At 40.0% G+C, this 13,301-nt stretch overlaps 2 protein-coding genes across 10 annotated transcripts in view; one reads left to right on the forward strand and one right to left on the reverse strand.

The window, feature by feature from the left end:
• The window catches only part of LONP2 (lon peptidase 2, peroxisomal), a 94,690-nt gene extending 92,266 nt beyond the window's left edge, over positions 1-2,424 (forward strand). For both annotated transcript variants that reach the window (XM_075940219.1, XM_006121177.4), the window contains exon 15: positions 133-2,424. In XM_075940219.1, coding sequence (XP_075796334.1) covers positions 133-354 — 222 coding nt within the window. In that variant the 3' untranslated portion in view covers positions 355-2,424. The remainder of the gene's footprint in view (positions 1-132) is intronic.
• Positions 2,425-10,864: 8,440 nt separating this feature from the next.
• Positions 10,865-13,301, reverse strand: part of SIAH1 (siah E3 ubiquitin protein ligase 1) — a 30,604-nt gene continuing 28,167 nt past the window's right edge. For all 8 annotated transcript variants that reach the window (XM_075940221.1, XM_075940222.1, XM_075940223.1 and 5 more), the window contains one exon: positions 10,865-12,240. In XM_075940221.1, the coding sequence (XP_075796336.1) occupies positions 11,390-12,238 (849 nt within the window). In that variant the 5' untranslated portion in view covers positions 12,239-12,240 and the 3' untranslated portion in view covers positions 10,865-11,389. The remainder of the gene's footprint in view (positions 12,241-13,301) is intronic.

Raw genomic sequence — 13,301 nt, forward strand, 5'->3', positions numbered from 1 at the left:
GAATTATGGATGTACAGCTGGAATCCTGCCTTGTTCACTTAAGCTTTAATTCAAAGTACAGCACCAAAATGCCTTTGACTGCCTTGCTGAAAGCAACCTATATACATTTCTTTTAAATTGTGTTTTAAATAGGTTGGGGGAATTAAGGACAAAGTCCTAGCAGCCCATAGAGCCGGATTGAAGAGAATTATCATTCCTCAAAGAAATGAGAAAGACCTTGAAGAGATTGCAATGAATGTGCGGCAGAATTTGAGTTTTGTTATGGCAAGCTGCCTGGATGAAGTTCTGAATGCAGCTTTCGATGGGGGATTTTCAATCAAGACTGGACTTGAGCGGTTGAATAGTAAACTTTAAGCAGCTGAACATGTGTTAAAGGTTGATGTACAGGATCTCATACAACTGTCAGATGGTAAAAATGTGATCTATACAAAACAAAGAGGGCAAGTAATTGGGGCCTCACATTGTGCTATGCCACCCATTAGAAGTTAAGGCCTGAACCTCAGTGCGTTTTGGTGTATTTAAAGTTGCAGGTGCACTTTATTACAAATAGTTTACCAAAACAAGTTATACATGTGCTAGTTTTCAGCAGCATGTGCAGGCAGTAGTGGAGGAGAGCACACAAGTGCTTGCACTTTTGAAACTCGTTTTCTGTTTAATGAGCATTCCAGTGTTTAGGTAAGAGATGTGTTTAAGTTAACCATATTAAACTTCATGGAATAAAAGTAAATGCATTTCATGTTTCAGATGAGCTACCAGTGAACACTGCTAAAAACTAAAACAAAGTGCATTAACGTGTCAAAACCTTGCAAAATGCATTTGTTTTAAATGTAGCAACTCAAATCCTTGTTTTGTAAGAATTAGGCATGACTCACTACAGGCGGTCCCTGAGTTACGCGGATCCGACTTATATCGGATCCATAGTTACGAACGGAGATTTCTCGCCCTGGAGAACTAGAGCAGCGGGATGCCTGGTCCTGCCGCCCGCCTTCTCCGGGGCGAGAAAAGCTGCTCTCCATCTCCCTGGTCTGCTGGCGGAGCCAGCAGACCAGGGAGACAGGAGCAAAGCGGCGGAGCACCGGGGGCTGGACCCGCAGCCGCTTCCAGATCAGCTGGAAGCAGCGCGGGTCCGGCCCCAGGTGCTCCGCCGCTTTGTTCAGCGTCTCCCTGGTCTGCAGACCAGGGAGACGCTGAGCAGAGCGGCAGAGGACCTGGGCCGGACCACAGCGCTTTCAGCTGATCTGGAAGCTGCGGGTCCGCCCTTTGTTCAGCGTCTCCCTGGTCTGCAGACCAGGGAGACGCTGAGCAAAGCCGTGGAGGACCCGGGCCAGACTGCGGAGCTGGTCTGCTTGGGGGGGGGGGGGGGGGGGGAAGAGACACACAGCTAGTGCCCCCCCAGCAGACCAGGGAGACGTGGAGCAAAGCCAGGGGCCTGTGGTAGAGCAGGTGGGTCACTGCTGGTTGGTCCTGCAGCACCGCTCCTTGGTGCTACTGGACCAATCTGGCAGCACCCCAGCTGTTCTGCCCCAGGAGTCCTGATTCAGCTGCTGATCAGTTTCAGCAGTGGCTGAATCAGGATGACTGGGGCAGAGCAGCTGGGGTGCTGCCGGGTTGGTCCAGTAGCTCCGAGGAGTGGCCACGCTACTGGACCAAGCCAGCAGCACCCCAGCTGCTCTGCCCCAGGCGTCCCAAAGTCAGCTGCTGCTGAAACTGACCAGTGGCTGACTGCCTCAGGCTTCCTGTAGAGTTGCTCTGCCCTGGGCTTCCTGGAATCAGCTGCTGATCAGTTTCAGCAGCAGCTGACTTGGGGATGCCTGGTGTTCTTACCTTGAATCTGTATGTAAGTGGAACTGGTGTCCAGATTCAGCTGCTGTTGAAACTGATCAGTTTCAGCAGCAGCTGATGCCAGTTCCGACTTACATACAGATTCAACTTAAGAACAAACCTACAGTCCCTATCTTGTACGTAACCCGGGGACTGCCTGTATAACCTTTAACTGTGCTCAAATAGCCCTGCCAAAGTCCCTATTTTGTTCAGTTATGTATTTTTTAAACACAGCCAGCCACTTTCTAGCAAAACTTAACATACAAAAAGCTAGGAAATTTGTGGCCAGGGCTCAAACTTTTCAATAGGTAAAATTTCAGGTTAAAATTTGACTTGTGACCCATCTCTAAGTAGGAGAAAAGTGAGTTTCTCACACTAGCACAATATTAAACACACATGTGATAAATGAAATGGACTTTGGGGGGAGGGGAGAAGCCTGTAGTTGTGTAATAAAATGTAAGATTTTATTAATTGGGAGTTGCACAGCTAGACACAAATATTCACTTAGTGATGCCACCAAAATTATTCCTTCACAATAAGGGAGCTAGGACTCCAAATCCAAAAGCAAAGCAGGTAAGGAGAATATAGTATTTGGGGGGGGGAGACTACAAATACTGTTTAATAACTTCCATGAAGCATATCTTAGTTAGCCCCATTTTAATAATAGCCATGAGAGAAGTATTGTCTAGCACAGTGGCTCCCAACCTATTTTATGCTGTGGATTGGCAAGTTTGCGTATTCATCATGCAACTGATGAATATGCAGACTGTTGCCAGCCCACCTACCATCCTTTGACAACCCCCCCCCCAACCTGAGGGAGCGTGGCTGTGGTGTGCTTCCTCCCACCCCAAGTGCATCTTGCACCCCCATGGCTAGAAGGGGGGGAGCCCTGGCCAGCCATCATTACCATGGGGGGAGGAGCTACCCTTGCCAAAAGCAGCCATGCAGACAGGGAGCAGCTGTTAGTAGTGTATGCTCTCCTCCTTTGCACCCCCTACCTCCTGCTCTGGGATCTGCTGGTCTAGCACATTGTACAGAAGGTTCTACGCCTGACTGCCTAACAGTTCAGGTCGGTTATGCAGTAGCAAAGATTAAAATATGAGCCTATATTGTCATCTGAAAAAGGCATGAGGTACTTTTAAAAATAAGGATCAAGTTACCTCAATGCAGCAGAGCCAGGAATGGAATTTGAATTCCTGGTTGGCATCACTGATTTTTCCATTAGACTGGTCTCTTCACTGTCTTATTCTGATAAAAACATAGCTCAGGTTTATGCAGATCAATTTAGTTTCAAGGTTTCATGTCTAAACTTTAGTGCTTTTTACTAATGTTAAAGTCACTGAGGCCAATAATCAGGCTGTTTTACTAGATACCATAATAATGAAGACTGTCACACTAATACCTATTCAAAATTGTGTACATGCTGATGGAGCACAATGAATCTTCACTGAAAATTATGGACTTAATTAACTATTGTGGAGTTTTGGAAAAGGATGTTAGGAGGACTCAATCTTATCTTGTTTTTCCCCCTTCCCAAAATTTGGTATTTTACTTTATTTGCTCTTAGAATTTCTAAAACCCTCCTCAGAGATCAGATGAGTTTTTTTTAAAGGTAGGATTTTTTGGATAGGGGAAAAGAGAGAAAGGAGAGGTAGAACTCACTTGTGGAGAAGCTGGATGTTCAAATGAAAAAAAGAACATTTTGATTTTAAAGCTCAAAAATTCAATTGATAAAACTTTTCAGAACCAGGAGTATAGAAAGCATACCCTCAAATTCTAGTTTCTTTTCCCCACTATATCCTTTATAAAGAATCTATTAGACTCTTGACCTCCTGCATTTTTCCATACTCTTATATGATGGAAATTGTAGTTTTTCATTACAGCCATCTATGCATCTTTTTCAAATAATGGGGAAGTTTATTATATTCTGTGAATAGGCATTTCAATGTTACTTTCCTTTTGCGAGGTCAGGAAGAGATTTAAATATTGTACCAATACTGGTTCTTATAACTTAAAATTTTGTTTGGTATTAGATGAATAAAGCTTTGACCACTTCTTGCAAACTAATTGTAATAAATGGATAGTATTGAAATGCTCATAAAACTATAATAAGGTGTAGGCTTCAAGGCAAACATGTGTCTCCTATAAAGGGATAACTATCACAATGGGAAATTACAATGAAGCACACACTACAAAATATCTTGCTTCACCTACCTTCTGTATATGCAGCATGTAAGGTCTAAAACTTTCTGTTGATTATAGGAGGACTATCCTGCATTGTTCAGTGGCATTCTTACAACTGATCTATTAATTATATTAAAAGGTATAAATTCCCTTTCATCAAAAGGCCTCATCTTACCTTGTTATGCTAAGGGTTTCTCATAAGAACTTTGGAATACAGCCATAAAAACCACAGCTAAAGATTGAATTAAGACAAATACGACAGTTTCTTCTTACCTGTAAACTTCTAGAACAGGAAGGTCTATCATTCTAGTTATTTCCTGGGTGTGAATGAGCCCTCAAAAGTGCACTGGAATGGTCTGCAAAGCAGGAAAGTGCCAAAAATTGCTACAAGATGCTTCCAGCGTATGATCTATGAAAACACGTAGTAACTAACATCACATCAATAACAGACACCAACTGCAACTTTTACCATTTTTTGTGCTGATTAAAGAAAGTTGTCCTGCAGCTTGTAACATTATACTCCTACCACCAGACAGGCAGGAAACTCTGAAAGCTTCCTACTTCAGCTGCCCCTTTTTTCATAGAATCATAGGGCTGGAAGAGGCCTCAGGAGGTCAAGTCCAGCCCCCTGCTCAAAGCAGGACCATGATGGGACAAGGCAGTAGCCCTTACAATAATACATGGTAACAAGTGGAACAACAAGTAGTCTGAAGGCACTGTAGGAGCTTTTTATTTGAACAAGCATTTTTACACCCATGAGTAGGTGCATTCATAAATTCTGCATGGGATGGATACATTTTTTGTAAGTGGTTGATTTATCTAGAAAGTATTGCTTTAAAAGGGCTATAGTATTCCATCAGCTTTCATAGCAACTATAGATGCTATTGAGGACTCAGTTTTCCTAGGAATCCAACCTGCTGCATAATGTACTTCTTGCATAGATACAAATGTAGTTTTACCAATTGAGTGCAAGAGCCCAGCAGAAATCCTGCATTTTATGCTGAACTGCAAGCAAGTGCATTCATTTTCATTGAACTTGGGAGAAGTACATACTGTAATGTGCTTTGTTTTCCAATGAGAAAAAATCCTTTAATAGTTTAAAATCTAAATAGTATAATATCTAAATAGCTGAATTAATTTTGTTATGCATGCCAACATCTCAACCTGTACACTTTTTTGCATTAAGGACACTTGTATTTTATTTATTGCACTCAGCTGTTCATGCTTTCCTACTACCACATGCCTCCTATTCTTGATACAAACAGAAAAGGCCTTCCAAAGTCACAACTTACATTCATCAAATAACACCTTAGTGCAATGACGTTGTAATTGATACTCAATACTGGCATTAGTAGTATGGTGTGTCAGCTGTCTAGTGCCATTTCAAGAAGCCTTCTACTTTGACTACACACTTGCACTATGAGAACCAGGCTTGCAAAGCTGTAATAATGCAGTTGCTGTTTCTCCCCTCTGCCCAGAAACTAATTTTTGCCCTAAGTAGGTAACATCACAACAGGAAACTTCATTTATCTGAACACATTATGATGATCCGAATAACACTTTGAATGATAATACTAATGACCTATGCTAAATGTTATATACTAGATACCACCGGATCTAAAAATAGCATTACTTAAAGTGCTTGGAAATGTCATATTAGCAACTGCTATTTACATTAGAAAAGTGTACTTTATTCTATTGGACAAAGTATACTCCATTTAAAATAATGGAATGAACATTCTTCTGTATATTTTTTTCAATACAAAGAAAAAACTGTTGCACAATTCTAATCTTAATCCAAATATCTGTTTTAATGTGTTCTACTGTGATTAATAAAAACAAGCAGCTGGTGCATAGGCTTTGGGAAGTCAAATGTGAGCATTAACATTTAAGCTGTGTCTAGACTGGCCAGTTTTTCCGGAAGATCAGCTGCTTTTCCGGAAAAACTTGCCAGCTGTCTACACTGGCCGCTTGAATTTCCGCAAAAAGCACTGACGATCTCATGTAAGAAATCAGTGCTTTTTGCGGAAATACTATGCTGCTCCCATTCGGGCAAAAGTCCCTTTTGTGCAAATCTTTTGCGCAAAAGGACCAGTGTAGACAAACCCACATTTGTTTTCCGCAAAAAATGGCCATCGGGGCTTTTTTGTGGAAAAGCGCGTCTAGATTGGCACAGAAGCTTTTCCACAAAAGCGCATCGTTTAACGCGAACTCTGTGCCAATCTAGACGCTCTTTTCCCAAAATGCTTTTAACGGAAAACTTTTCTGTTAAAAGCATTTCCGAAAATCATGCCAGTCTAGATGTAGCCTTAATGTTTCCTTGTTCAGACATTCCTTGCATTGGTTAAGATGTTAGAAGCTGTTGTTTGCACTATGCACGCTGATATCTGTATAGAGTTGCCCATCACATTCCAATAAATTGTATTTTACTATATTTTTGTAAGTTCAATATATATGTAAGGTCTTTCATGAGAGCAAGTATAACTACTCTCATTCTGGTGAATGACATTAAATGTTTGGGAGCAGAAGGGAGAACCATAACTTTGGAAGCAATATTATCTAAATTATAACATACATTTAAAAAAACCCCAAAAACTTAAAATTGGCCACTGATGAGAGCAACTGTTTGTGGGGATCACTACACGCTCACCTTTCAGGTTTATCTCAAACTTATACTAAAATTCTTTACTGTCCCAAACAATAAATCATTGTAGATTCGGAGCTTTAAGGTTGTAAGAACCTATATCCTGTTTACCTATTAAAAATACAAGCAGCAGCAGTATGCTGACATATTCCTCTAAAGCAACCCCTTCTCAAGAAAGTTAATTTATTGTACCAGATAAATGCAGATGTACATAATCTCTTTAGTCTCTCTCATCCGGTTGCATTTTTGGTAGATAGTTGTGTGTCCTGTTATATGCATCATTTTTTTCTTGTATCTTCTTGGAAGCTTGGCACTAGTTTCCAACTTTTTAGTTAGCATTTCTAATGTTCTGTTATTTAAAACCAAAACCATTTGTATGCATGACATTTAAATATATACTAGCAAACTTTCAATGCAAGTCCCAGATCACCTCCTAGAGAAAAGTTACACCCTTAACTAAATTCAGAGGTGAATTGAAGACACCAGATTAACCTGTAGTGCTACCTCATGCATTAGTGACTCCTTCAAAGATGCCAATTCTTTTTTTTGTAATCTTCCTCCTCCCCACCTTCCCTTTTAGCATGCAATTAAGAAATTAGGCTTCAATATATGAATTTTACAAGCTCAAGTATATGCATGTCCCATAAGAACAGCCATACTGGGTCAGACCAAAGGTCCATCTAGCCCAGTATCCTGTCTGCCAATACCAGATGCCTCAGAGGGAGGGATCACAACAGGTAATCCTCACATGATCCAGCCCGTCACCCACTTCCAAGGAAACAGAGGCTAGGGATACCATTTCAACCCATCCTGGTTAATAGGTTCATGGAGGTTAGGTCCATCAATGACTATCTAGCTCAATTTTGAACCCTGTTCAAGTTCTAGCCTTCACCACATCCTCTGGCAAGGAGTTCCACAGGTTGATTGTGCGCTGAGTGAAGAAAAACTTTTTTTTTTAAACCTGCTGCCTACTATTTTCATTCGGTGACCTAGTTCTTATGTTGTGGGAATAAGTAAATAACTTTTCCTTATTCACTTTTTCCATACCAGTCATGTCACTCACCATTACACAGTATAAATATCTTGAATGAGGGAAAGGCTGTTCCTTTCCACCACCTATGTCGGTGCACCTGCTGCAGTGAGCTCTGATATGAGGCAAGCTGGAGCAATTATGAAGGGCTGGAGGCTTGGGACACTGTGGAATTCACCATCCAAGCCACAGACTCGGTTTTGCACACTCACTGCTCCAAGTAGACACTGCTGAACTATATTAACATACTGCAGGTACCTGGAGTATGCAAGAAAGATCCACATGGAGAAAGTGGAGTGCAACATGCTATCTGTGGCTTGAACAGTGAATTCAGCTTCCCACCACAACTTGCCTCTCCCTAGTGCACAGCCTGCAGGGGCGAGGGGGAACAGGATGGGGGGGGGAGGGGGAGAAAGAGGACAAGGATTGCCCCTGGCCAACTTAATTAAGAACTGTAAGCAGCATAGAAGGGCAGATTTCCTGTTGTTTCTCCAGGGTTATGTGCAGAGGTCAGGGTGTGATGGAGAACAGAGAACAGAGGGGGGCCAGCTACTGTAGCGTGCACCACAAGCACTCTCAAAACAAGGTTGACATTTCTGTAACTAAAGTACAGCCGGTCCCCCAGTTGCGAACGGTCGACTTACGACCATTCGCAGTTACGACCAAAGCTGTCGTAAATGGTGGACCCCGAGTTACGAACGTGATCCTCGCTTACGAACAGCATGGTCACGTGTAACTCAATGGGGTCCAACTTATGAACAAACCGAGTTACGACCAATTGCTTGGTCCGTAACCGGTTCATAAGTCGGAGAGAGGCTGTATACCCCACGAGTATGTCCAAAGCAGTCTGGATAAAATTTGTAGCAAATGACTAAGCAGTAGTGTAAAATGTAGTTGCCACCCTTTCATTTCTAGGACCTGGCAGTTTCCAGATTGGTAGAGGGTTACTGACTGTTGTGTTTGGTTAAAATACAAACAATAAACCAGGAATTGTAATGCTTATTTCCTTAATACCAAAGTAATTGCAAATAAAGTATCAAGCACATAAAATAACCTACTTTAAAAATAAATGACATTTTATTACATAGATCAGGAATATTTAAATCATATTTCTGATTCCTCAATTCATTAGACTTCCACTAACTTTACATACCAAACACTTCTATGAATTCCAACTACAACATTGGAGACTGTATTAACACAGTGGTGGGCAGCCCGCGGTCTGCGTGCAATCCAACAGGGTTTCAGTTGAGAAATTCCACTGGTTTACGTAAGTGTCGTTATTTTCCTACTAGTATTACTACAGTGACACACATGTAAAGCAAGGGCACATGGAGAGGTGCGTCCTGATTGCACAAAGCATTGACTGAGATCAGTGCACTCTCTCTGCATCCAAAGTGGGAGTGCTGATCCACAACACTCCACAAATTCTAGGTGGGAGTTAGCAAAACTATCCTGTCCCAGAAGACCATCTTGACTGCTAAAATCTTGCAGCCCACTGAAATGAAGGAGGGCCATTCATGTGGCCCACTATCGAGCCTAGATTGCCCATCGCTGTATTAGTATCAGCCAAACAGAGTGATCTCCTCCTTCCCTGCCATATCACCATGTAGAACTTGTAATATCTAAGGAAGTTTATTAAAACACAAAGTAAACATCCTGCCAACACATTTTGGACAAGTCCCAAACCTACGTATTTTAATAGGAGTTAATCCACTACTCAAACCAAAATACAGATATGAAATTAGTCCACGCTATCAACAGCCTCTAAAAGAATTAAAATTGAATAATTTTCAATAATGAGAAACATTTAAATAGTGAATTTAAAATCTACTACCCAGCACATTGCAATTGCAGTACACTAACATCTTATGGTACTGCAAGAGCAAAATTGGGATAAATGTAGGTAAAATTAAATAGTCTGCATTTAGATAATTGACACAGCAAATATTCATCTCAAGATCAAAGTGTAACAGAAGATTATATAAACTTCAGAAATATACTGGCATCTTATTTTTTAATCTTGAAAAGTGTAACATCACAATTTTCTTTTAAGTTTCTGAAAGCTTACTACTTTATCTATATAAAATAACTATTCCTGTATTGGCTGGTCTAGTAAATCTATCCTGGTTCATTCCTTGCTTGTATGACTACTTACCTAGTCAACCTAAAATAACTTAATGAGTTGTCTTAACATGGATCAATCTCCAAGAAGAATGTTAAGACAAGCTTATATATAGTAAATAAACTGTACTTTACTGTTATAAAAAAGTAGTTAATATCCATCCTATTTCTCCCAATAGCATATGTACACAGCTACCAAATTCAGCAAAGAGACATCTTTAAAGTAGTTTGAGATTTAATAGTTCTTTTACATTGTTTCCTGTTTACATTAACTAGCTCAGTGCTGTATACAGACATACATTCAAGGTGAATTTCTCACATTTGCAGGCAACCTGCAAAAGGCCCAATATACCACCTTTGCATTTAAAGGCATGAGAATTGTGTGGGCCTTTGGGTGTACACAGTTCATGTCAATAACACAATGCGATGATATACAAGACTTATATGATTAAGGAAAATTAACTAGGTTCTCTCTAGTAACAATCAGATGAAGGATACCAAACCAGTAAAGTTGAGTTATAGTATTAGTCAAACTTGGTGCTAAAGCAAAAACCAAGAGTTCTTTGTTTGCCAGGTATTCTTTTAATGACAAAATTATAAAAAGACCAAAACATCTTATTCTGAGACTGCCTTTTTTTTTTTTTTAAATGGCCTGTTTTTATAATTACAAATACTGCATAATATAATGCCTTCTTGTACTGCAAAACCAAAACACAACTGTGAGTTTGTGTCTAAATTTGAAAAGTATGCCTGAATTTTCAGCTTATTTAATTATGATGTTACTTAGTAACTCATCAGTTTTGTTAGAAGGTATAACAAAGCACATCATCATCTAGGAGCTGTTTTTCTGATAATTCTTCCAATGTAATTGCTCCTTTAGAGTTGAATACATTCACAAAATAGCTGAATTAAGGACAGTATCACCAATGAATTGACTACTGGGGAGAGACAAACTTACCAAATTTACAGAAGTATAAGTTTTACCATAAGCAATTATGCATACCAAAAGATGACACCTGCAATTAATTTTTTAAAAGGTACAAAAAGGAGGAAAACCTGAATTACAGAAAAGAAAGTCATATTTATTTAATGAAAAACTAGAAGTTAATAAAAATTAGCAAATACACAAAAAATATACACAAACAGCAGCAATACTATGTAGTGACTTAAGGGGAAAAAGCAGCGGCAAGAGACCAGACTGCTCAACATGGCTTGTCAGTCAAAGGAAAAAACAAAACAAAAAAAACACAACAGTATCCTTTTCAACAGTACAATCAATCTACAAACAAGTTTTTAGAACTATTTTACAACATTTCCTGTAGAATCAATTCTTAATACAAAAGATGCCCATTTTGGGTGTATATATATTTTCAGTGGTTTACTGTTGACTTATTTTAAATATATTAGTGTTACTACATGCAACTGCTTCCGTAATTTAACAGCCTTTCCTTTTATTTACCTTCATATATGTCTAGCCTCCCTCTATCAAATAGTTTATGTCTGGCAGTCAAAGATAGTTACCCTAGTTTCTGCAAAATTAAATGCAATGGTTTTAAACACTGGCCTGAAAATGTTTGCTTGCAATTTCAACACATTGAAATAGTTACATTGATGCCTAAATTGCCATTTTCTGCAAAGAGCTGTGCAATGCTGGTGTCAAAGACTAGACAGTCACTATTCATAATGGCTGTTGCAATTCCCTCATGAATAGATCGAGGAGTTGCTTCCCAAGTCAATCGCCGCCTATGACCATTAAGCTCAAGTCGATAAGCAAAATTTTCTGCTTGCTTGCGTGTTCCTATCAGCTGTACAATAGCAAAGAACTGCTGGTGACCATCATATTTTTCCTGTTTCTCCAAGACTAACATGAAATGAAAGCCAAAACAAGACTGCATCATAACCCAGTCAACAGCACCAGGAAGATTAATGTCTGTAGCAAGGAAAACTATATCTTCTCCCTGTAGCGTTGTTATGGACTTATGCTGATGCATCAAATGTGGCATTACAGCATCCAGCGAACCTTGCCATTTACATGAAGCACCAGGACATGGACATGAATAAGGCCTAAACTCACACAGCTCTTCATGGTCTGCTTTTTCCGTGTGTGGCAAAGTTATCTCACATCCAGAAGAGGCGTATTTACATGGGAACAGTACAGAATTGGCAACTTTTTCCATAGCCAAGTTACGAATGGAACCCAGTGGACCTCGGCAAGTTGGACAGCATGTAAGCTTGGGACGACAGTTGCTACAAACAAGATGGCCACTCTGACACTGAAGAATAGGTGGTAGCACATAGTCAAAACACACAGGACACTCAAAAAGACTTGCCAAGTCATTGTTGGAAGCTGTTGTGCCAGTCAGAGCAGGCACCCTCTGCGATGGCGTACACTTTGAAGTACCTGTAGGTAGTGCTGTAGCAGTCTGACGGCTCATTTCTGTAATGAAGGAGAAACAGAGTTAGTATAGAAGAGAGTGTCATTACATTTGTATCTTTATAACAATGTGTCCTTTCCCTGAAACTGCTGATTTGACAAATTTTCTAATTAAACATTGAGAATAAATGTCTAGCTGCTTGGAGAGAAAAAAAAGTAAAGGCACATCTGAACAATAGAACAAATGACTATCACACTTTAGATGACAAGAAAATAAAAGGTTATAATCATAAGCATTTTTCCATAATGACTATAAAGCTGTATTTTCAAAGTCCTCAGATTTAGCAAATGTTAAACTACCCATTTGCTGTGAAACGCAAAGTCTCAAATTAAAACTTGCTCTTCATTCTGCTGTTTACTCCACTTACTGGACATATGTAGAGAGATGTTGAGATGTGAGTATGCAGGCGGGAGTGGGACATGAGCTGGAAGATAAGCCAAAGGCCCAATGATTTAGCTTTTTTTTAAGATTCACTTCCCCTTGCTGCTAAGGTGAAAGAAGAACACCCTTTCTCAAGAGGCCCTTTATCTTTTTCTTCTCCCTTTGCCTGTTTAGAATTTTCTGGTCTTTAAGGCAAGTTGTTTCAGCACACAGAGGTAGAAAATAGGAATAAGAAAGTGTAACTGTGTACACGGTTAACCAATGAGCCTGGGCTCAGGGGTTAATGTTCACTGTTACGCACATGCAGGAGCCGGTATACACAGAGAGCTGGCTTAAAAGCTCCTCCCACCTCCCTCCCCCGTGTAACTGCTGACCATTTTCAGGAGTTACATGGTTACTTAATTAAAAGTATTTTACCACCCCTAGTAAAAAGTCATTCAGAAGAGGAAGAGGGTTTTTTGCTGTATTTGCCAAGCTTAATATTAGAAGAAAAAATCTAAACCTAAAATCTGAGTGGAAGTTTTTGTTTCTTTCTTGAAGTATATATACACTGAAACTTCCAGCAACTTAAAAGAACTGTTTATTTAATGTTCAGTGAAAGCTGCCTTTCTGCTACATGTTTTCAGTTCAGAAAATACAGCTTTAGTGGATAGGCAACTGGAAACTATAGTTTTTCCCCCAA

This window comes from Pelodiscus sinensis, chromosome 12 (genome assembly GCF_049634645.1).
Source record: "Pelodiscus sinensis isolate JC-2024 chromosome 12, ASM4963464v1, whole genome shotgun sequence".
Lineage (NCBI taxonomy): Eukaryota > Metazoa > Chordata > Testudines > Trionychidae > Pelodiscus > Pelodiscus sinensis.